Raw genomic sequence first — 9,118 nt, forward strand, 5'->3', positions numbered from 1 at the left:
GGAAAAGTATTAGACAGAGGAGAACAAGTAACAACTAGTCAGATTTGGCTGAAAGATGTACCTTTCAAAGGGATCTTTTCTTATGTGGAGGCTGTTGACAAACAAGGTCCCACTTGATGATATCATTCTGAAGTTTGGACTTCAGATTGTATCTATATTCTCTTGCTGCATTGAAATCTAGGGACGCTAATCACAAGGATTATGCAGTTTGGAGTGACACCACTAATGGCCAATACTCCAATAAAACTGCCTGGCAAGCAATTGGTCAGAAGCAAATGAAGCTTAAGAAGGAATGACATAAAGCCATTCCATTTTTTGGCGATTGTTCTTGGGTAAGCTACCTTTTAATGAGGTGATCTCTAATTTTAGCAATAGAATATTATCCACATGCTATTGTTGTTGGAACCCTCAAACTGACAGTATTCAAAACTCCTTTATAAATAGAGACCACTTCTCAGATCTGAAAATACTTTGAGGCTCTCCTGGGATACAGGGGCGGAGCCAAGGCTACAGGTTCGGACGAACCCAATAGCTTTTGCTCAAACAATATACTTGTGTCGAGAAATCATTAAATATGTATAAATATTTAATTTAAAACCCAATTATCAACACTTAAAGTAGCCGTTCTAAAATCCAAAACTCATAAAATTGAAATTCTGGCCCCGCCTTTGACATCATACACCATTAATGGAATATTCAGAATGTGGTGGGATATGTAACAAATTGATTCTACATGTCACTCATGTTATTTCTGTTTGGGAAATGTGGAGGAGCTGGTTGCAAATATGGTGACCAAAAGTAGTAGTATGATATATTCAAGATGGAAGTATCAACATAGGCCGGATTATCAAAGCAGGTTTAGATACTACATTTTCAAAGGTCAAGATTACGAGAAACTGGGTTGATATGTGTGCAACTGTGAAAGACTAAAACCAATCATTAATTAGATGGGGGTCTCTTGGATCAAGCCTTCAAGGTTAACGCAGATGGTAAGCGGAGCCAGCATATGGCTTGCGGGTTCGGCCGAACCCAGTAACTTTGGTTCAAACCCTGTATTCATCTTGAAAAATTCATTGAATATGTATATATTATTAATTTAGAACCCAATAACTTAGACGAATTAGCATCCCGAACCCACAAACTTCAAATTCTAACTCCGCCTCTGAATTTTTATTATTTATTGGTATCTTCAACGCATAGGCATGGAAGGTTCTCTATCCCTAGACAGTACTAGTAGCAATAATCAAGTTAAGGCTAAAGCAACATACTATGGAGGTAAATGGTGTGTTCAAAATGCATTCAGGAAATTTCATTTGGAATTAGACTCATTGATGGTCACCAACATGATCAAGGAGATGTATAGAAACTGCTCAAATCTTGAAGAAGGTTAACAACAACAACAACAACATACCTAGTGAATCCCACAACGTGGGGTCAGGGAAGGGTAGAGTGTACGCAAACCTTACCCCTACCTTAGGTAGAGAGGCTGTTTCCGGAAGACCCTCGGCTCAAGAAAAGGCATGTGAAAGGTCAGATACGGGCAAACAAATCAAAGCAATTATGAAAATGAAAACAATGAAAGTAAATAAGCCATTATAAACCACAGATACTCGCGTAAATCAAGAGACAAGAAACTATAGAGCAATATAACTACTTGTAAGAAAGGATAAACGCGACTACCTACTAGCCTTCTACCCTAATACGAGTCTTCCATACCCTCCTATCTAAGGTCATGTCCTCGGTAAGCGGGGAAATGCGCCATGTCCGTCTAATCACCTCTCCCCAATACTTCTTCGGCCTACCTCTACCTCTTCTAAAATCGTCGCCAGCCAGCCTCTCGCACCTCCGCACTGGGGCATTTGCATCTCTTCGCATCACATGCCCAAACCATCTCAGCCTCGCTTCTCGCATCTTGTCTTCCACTGAGGCTACTCTAACCTTGTCTCGGATGACTTGGATGACTTCATTCCTAATCCTATCACTCCTAGTGTGCCCACACATCCATCGCAGCACTCTCATTTTCTCCACTTTCATTTTCTGAACATGAGATTTCTTGACTGGCCAACACTCCGCCCCATATAACATAGTTGGTCTAACTACCACTTTGTAGAACTTGCCTTTAAGTTTTGGTGGCACCTTCTTGTCACACAACACTCCGGAGGCAAGCCTCCATTTCATCCACCCTGCACCAATACGGTGTGTGACGTCATCATCAATCTCCCCATTTTCTTGTATAATAGACCCAAGATACTTGAAACTACCTTTCTTCTGTATGTCCTAGGTGCCAAGCTTCACTTCCAAGTCCGCCTCATGCACTATATCACTGAACTTACACTCCAAGTACTCTGTCTTGGTCCTACTCAACTTGAACCCTTTAGACTCCAGAGTTTATCTCCAAATCTCCAGCTTAGCGTTAACTCCGCTGCGAGACTCGTCAATCAAGACTATGTCATCAGCAAATAACATACACCATGACACCTCACCTTGAATTTGCCGCGTCAATCCGTCCATCACCAAGAAAAACAAAAATGGGCTAAGGGTTGATCCCTGGTGCAACCCCATCACCACTAGAAAGTGCTCTGAGTCTCCTCCCATAGTCCTTACCCTAGTCTCGACCCCATCATACATGTCCTTGATCGCCCTAATGTACGCCACAGGTACACCTCTAGTCTCCAAGCATCTCCATAAAACCTCTCTCGGCACTTTGTCGTATGCCTTTTCTAGGCCGATGAATACTATGTGCAAGTCCCTCTTCCTCTCCCTATACTGCTTTATCAGTCTCCGTACAAGATGAATAGCTTCTGTAGTTGAGCGTCCCGGCATAAATCCGAACTGGTTCTCTGAGATAGACACGCCTCTCCTCACCCTCATCTCCACCACCCTTTCCCACACTTTCATAGTGTGGCTTAGCAACTTGATCCCTCTGTAGTTGTTGCAACTTTGAATGTCGCCCTTGTTCTTGTACAATGGAATCATTGTACTGTATCGCCATTCTTCGGGCATCTTAGCCGTCTTAAAGATGACATTAAATAACCGAGTCAACCACTCCAAACCTGCCCTGCCTGTACTCTTCCAAAACTCCCTGTGAATCTCATCGTCTCCGGTCGCTCTTCCCCTACTCATCCTATGAACAACACCCCTTAACTTCCTCAACCTTTATACTCCTACAATATCCAAAATCACGACACCTCTCGGAGTACTCCAAATCTCCCAACACAATATCTCTGTCCCTTTCGTCGTTCAAGAGTTTGTGGAAGTATGATTGCCATCTCCGTCTAATGAGAGCGTCCTCTACCAGTACCCTGTCATCCTCGTCCTTAATGCACTTCACCTGAACCAAGTCACGCGCCCTCCTCTCCTTCGCCTTGGCTAGTTGGTACAACTTCTTATCCCCGCCTTTGTTCTCTAGTTCTGCATACAGGAGTTCAAAAGCTGTTGTCTTTGCCGCCGTAACCGCTAAATTTGCTTTCTTCCTGGCCATGTTATACAATTCCCTATTCATTCGCTTCTCCTCATCATCCTTGATGTCTACCAACTTCGCATACGCCACCTTCTTTGCTTCCACCTTCTTTTGAACTTCTCCATTCCACCACCAGTCCCCTCGGTGCCGACCACGGCTACCCTTCGAGACCCCCAGCACCTCTCTAGCCGCTTCCCTAATGCAACTGGCCATCCTGTCCCACATGTTAGTCGCCTCCCCACTACTCTCCCAAGCTCCCATAGTTCTCAACTTCTCCCTCATCTCCAAGGCACCCGTCATGGTCAAACTCCCCCATTTGATCCTAGGCCTGTCATCCACGACCCTCTTTCTCTTCCTCATCTTGATTTCTAAATCCATCACTAAGAGCTTATGCTGGGTCGTTAGATTCTCACTCGGAATCACCTTGCAGTCTTTATAAAGACCTTTATTGTCCCTCCCAAGGAGTAAAAAGTCTATCAAGGTCTTAGCCACCGAACTACGAAAGGTTACCAGTGCTCCTTCTTCGGAAACTCGAATTGGCTACCGCCAGCCCAAAGGCTTTTGCGAAATCCAACATCAGGTACTCCTCCTCTGTTCCTGTCCCCGAAACTACAACCTCCATGCACATCGTCATATCCCCCCGAAATTGACCCAATGTGCCCATTGAAATCTCCTCCGATGAATAGCATCTCAGTGGGTGGTATACCTCTCATCATCTCGTCCAAATCCTCCCAAAAACGTCTTTTCTCGCCCAAGTCCGCTTGCGACGCGTAAGCACTACTAATGTGTAAAATAAACCCTTCAATGACCAGCTTAATCGTTATCAACCTATCATTGACCCTTTTAACCCCTACCACCTGGTCTCTTAAGTCATTATCTACTAAAATGCCTACCCCATTCCTATCCCTCGACCTACCTGAGAACCATAACTTATACTCGTCCACATCTTTAGCCCTGGATCCTACCCATTTAGTCTCCTGGACACAAGCTATATTAATCCTCCTCTTCTTAAGAATCCTAACTAGTTCAATGGACTTCCCCGTTAGAGTCCCAATAGTCCAAGACCCTACTCGCAGACTAGAGCCTTCCCTAACCCACCTACCCCCTCCAATCCTCACCCCCGTCCGAGAACATGACCCTAGTCCACCATCGTCTACCAAAGCCAGTAAAGCAAATATAACCATTCAAACAGGCAAGAATCAATACTAAAACACAAGTTAGCAATAATCTAGATGAAAGTGTAACTACTACGACAAGAACGATATAAGTAATGTAAGAATGTAAATTAATGCAGGAAGATGATGAGAATTAAAAAAAAAAAAAAAAAAAAAGCGAGAGGTACCAACTCCGCTAACGAACTCCGCTAACGCCGAATCAATCGTTCACGCCGGGGACTTCATCGTTCACGCCGGAAAACTCAAATCTACCGGAAAGGAGTGGGGAACGCCGCAGAGAAGGAAAGGAGAGTAAGAGAAAGAAGATAGAGAAGAAGAGGGTGGGGACGGGGTATAGGTCGTCACAAACCCTAGGAGAGAGACAACTTACCCGGGAGGTCTTTGGCCGGGGTTAGAGTGGGGGGGGGGTGAGCTAGAGGGTGGGGGATGGGAAGAAGACCGTTGGGTTTTCTTAGAGAGAGAAAGAGACAGGCTTAAAAAACAATTCAAATGATTGAGAGTTATTGTAGTAAATTTGGGTTCAGGTTGATATTTCGCTCTGTTACAGGAAAGCTAACCAAGTGGCAGATTTCATGGCAAAACTAGCATCAACAAGTGGAGTAGTACTTTGTTTTACTCTTTCCGACATCTCCCAGAAGAGGTAAAAGGACTATTTCTACTTGACAAAATGCAACTTCCCTAGAATTAGGAGAAAATATGATAAGCCCATGTTTTTGTAAGTTGATTTATTTTTAAGATATCGGCACAAAAGTTTATGGGCCGCCCAACAAGCGCAAAATTTATGTGTTGGGTTCAAGATAATTTTTTATTATGTTGATTTTAGCCGGGTAATTTGGTGGATTTCCCTTCGCTGGGGGTAGTCTTTAACTTTTGCCTTTAAGGCCCAAATTAACGCAGAATTTGCATTGTGAATTTTTTTCTTTTACTGAGCTGGGGTTCGAACTCATAATCTCGGGGTATTAAGCGAAGGGTAAAACTTAAAGACCACCGATTTGAAGGGCAAAAATTAAAGACCACCCCAAATGAAAGGCAATCCGCGCAAAAACAAAAAAAAAAAAAAAAAAAGATTTTAGCCTAACCCAACATAATTCATTTTAAAGTGATCTTCAATTTAGCTCAATTTTAGCCTATTTTTAAGAGTTACTTCAATTTGGTTTATTGCCTGAAATTGACTTAATTTTTTTTTTCTATGAATTCACTTTTGTTATATCATGTATCTTATAAGTTTGGGGTGTGTTTAATACGACGAAAATATTTTTCACAAAAAATGTTTTCTAAAAAATAGACCCTTCAAAATAACTGGGTTAAGTTGGCGGGTCATGACCCAGCCCATTTTTAGCCATATTTCAGCCCAAACAACTTTTGATCCAATCTTAGCCCAAACCATTTTTTATTAATTCAGCCCATATTTACTTGTTCAATCTCAACCCAACCCGCCTTTGACACCCCTACATAAGGTGATGACAATATTTTAAAAAAAGAACTTAGCATAACTCTTCTCCACCACCAAAGTATCCATTCTCGGGATTCCAAGCATATCATCTTCATCTTGTGACATGTGATAACGCCTTCCGTTCATTGGGATCGTAATTATCCAACTGAACAATTAAGAATTATGTGCTCTGAAATTTTAAAAGAAATATACTTAACTTGTGATTTGCCGTGACATATTTGTTGTACTAAAAGCATAAAGTTGTAAAATTGAATTATTTATGCATGTTGGTCACAAATATAAAATAGTACTACATAAAATGGAGCAGAGGGAATAGTAGTTTATAGATAAAATCACATGAGAGAAGGGGGCAATTCTCACGATTGCCCTATCTTCGAGTAGCCTTTAATTTTTGATCCTCAAATAGCTGGTCTTTAATTTTGTCCTTCGGCACTTTAAGTAATAAAAAAGTGGCCGAAAATATTCCTGATATTAAAAAAAAATAAAACAAGAAATTTGGATCTATGACCTAATTTTGCAAAGGCTTCATATAAATTATGTCTATTCGGGCAAAATTACATAGAAACTATGCCTTGTCTGGCATAGTTCTGTTGAAATTTAGTTATCCTACAGAACTATGCCATGTTGAAATTTAGTTATCCTACAGAACTATGCCATACAAAGCATAGTTTATATGTAACTTTACCCGAATAAGAATAGTTTCTATAAACTTATGCTAGATAACTTAATTTTGGTATCATAGAATTATGTTACGTACCATATGAATAGGCCCGAGAAACCCTTGGGATGGATTGGTGTGGTTCCTCTACGCCTAGGACACCAGAATATCGAACCATGAACGAAGAAAGGCATGAGAGAAAAGCATATTGGCTAGTGATTGTGAGGCCCCAATTCTTGACTGGAGGGGACACCAAAGGTCTCTGCCCTTCCATCCCTTAATTTCTCCATAACTATACCAGACAAGGCATAGCTTTTATGTTACTTTGCCCGAATAAGCATAGTTTCTATGAAACCTTGCCTTGCAATTTTTTTTTTTTTTTACTGCTAGGTTCGAACCCAGAATCTCTGATTTTGTAGACCAGCTAAAAAAGGTACTTTGGCCCACAAATTTTCATTAAATGAGAAGTAGGGACAAAAATTAAAGACCAACGATTTGAGAGGAAAAAATGAAAGACTAGTCCATATAAAGGACAATCCGTGCAAAAAAATTGTTTGTTCTGAATTTAAAAAAAGTAACTTTTTTCAAGAAACACTTTTGAGAAATTAACCAAACACAAAACACTGCTCAAATATTAGCAAAAGTGCTTCTTAAATTGATTAGCTTGACACAAATTGTTACACCCCTTTTTTTTTACCCCCACTTAAAGAATTTAAAAAAGAGTTTTTCCAATTGAAGTGACGTTTTGAGAAGGGATTATTTATTTGTTACAGAGTCACCACTTGGAATTGAGTTTTGGTGTTCCAAATCACCTTATTGAATCCCTAATCAAAAGAGAAGTTGACTATTTAATTATTGATCTGCGAAAACAAAAATTCCGGTAAGAAATTCTGTTGACCGGGGGGGAGGTGTGAGGCACCCCCGAGTCCCGTGGTTCCAGCATAGTTGCTTTATAAACTTATATCCCCCTTGAATTAATTTTTAGGATACATTATGTTCATGAGCTTAAGAGTGCATAAATCCCAGTTCTTTGATTTGTTTCAATCTTATTTAAAACTGTCGTATTTTTTTTTTAATTTGTTAATGTGTGATGTCCTGGTAGCAGCGCTTTCCAGCCTTACCATAATTTTTTATTTTTATCTCATGGCTTTTGGGGTCTTTATGGATCGGTCCCACTTTCCGTGCCTAGATAAGCATCTAACGTACTTAAAGTTTATCCATCCCAATTAATCCAGCTTTGAATACGGTAGGTAAATTTTATTTAAAATGATTCATCGGTAGTAGCGCTTTCCGAATTTATCGTTGAAAATTACTTTAATTAATTCACTTTTATATTCTTTTGATTTGGGTCGTAGCCCAACAAACTCTCTTCCGAGAGTCTTCTTTGACAACAGGTTTTCAAGTCATTCGTAACCCATCTTGCTCACTTATAAAAGTTTTTACCGCTCTTTTCTTTCAATTTCAAAATGGGGTTTCAAATAAATCGGAACTCAATCTCACTCAAATTCACAATTGAACTTATTAATTTGGCCTTAAAAATAATCTAGGCCAGAGAAATTACTATTTTAAATTTTGAACCCCAAAAACCGGTAACTCATTTTTAAGCTCAAATTCCCCTGATTCAAATTAAAACCTCTACGACCATTTATTATCACTGTTTCAACCAACTTAAGGATATTTACGTGCCTTATTTTAAGCTTTCTGGAACATGCTTAATGAGTAGTAATAATAATAACCAAAGTCTATACATATTTAAGGGAACAACACATTCAAGTAATAAAACGTCAATAACATGCAATTACTAAAAATATGCTTGATCCAAAACTTTTAAGCAAAAATGGAGACAAAAAAAATTAATTCTTCTCGTTTCTTTCGTCGATCATGCATAAAGAAAATATACTGTAATGACCCGCTTAGTTGTTGTAATCTTTTCGGCACTTTTTGACCTTTCCTCGAGCTTGTTAGCTCACTTTTGACCTAATGGGACCAATGGCACGCTTCCCAAGGTTTTGGATTTGATTTGGGTGACTTTTTGGGAAAATTGGGCTTTAAGCAAAAAGGAGTTCATTCAAAGTTGACTTTGGGTAAATGAACCTTTTCCGGAAACCCGTCGATTCCGAGAGGTCCGGATGGGCTTTTAGAACTTGTGCGTATATTCAGTTCGGCTCCCAATGCATTCGGGTGCATTTTGGGACTTGGATTGGGAAATTAATGTAGAGCTATTGGGGGTTGACTCGGTCAACACGACCTCCGTTGGGAATTCTGAGGCCACGAGTGTGTTCGTAGCTTGTTTTTATGTGTGTGTGTGTATGTGTATGTGGTATGTGAGCAGATGGGCTCGAGAGATAGTCGGGATTTCGGGTTGAGATTGT

The 9,118-nt window shown here is 40.3% G+C and overlaps 1 protein-coding gene across 1 annotated transcript; it reads right to left on the minus strand.

Annotated features, from left to right (window-relative positions):
- Positions 1–3,966: 3,966 nt before the first annotated feature.
- LOC132061218 (uncharacterized) lies at positions 3,967–4,644 on the minus strand. The gene has a single exon (XM_059454071.1). The coding sequence runs from the start codon at positions 4,642–4,644 to the stop codon at positions 3,967–3,969; it is 678 nt and encodes a 225-aa protein (XP_059310054.1).
- Between the last annotated feature and the right edge of the window lie 4,474 nt (positions 4,645–9,118).

Source organism: Lycium ferocissimum, chromosome 6 (genome assembly GCF_029784015.1).
Source record: "Lycium ferocissimum isolate CSIRO_LF1 chromosome 6, AGI_CSIRO_Lferr_CH_V1, whole genome shotgun sequence".
Classification (NCBI taxonomy): domain Eukaryota; kingdom Viridiplantae; phylum Streptophyta; class Magnoliopsida; order Solanales; family Solanaceae; genus Lycium; species Lycium ferocissimum.

Bases quoted from the DNA above. Each gene is read 5' to 3' on its own strand.
- LOC132061218 (XM_059454071.1), bottom strand. From the start codon at position 4,644: ATGGTTATATTTGCTTTACTGGCTTTGGTAGACGATGGTGGACTAGGG.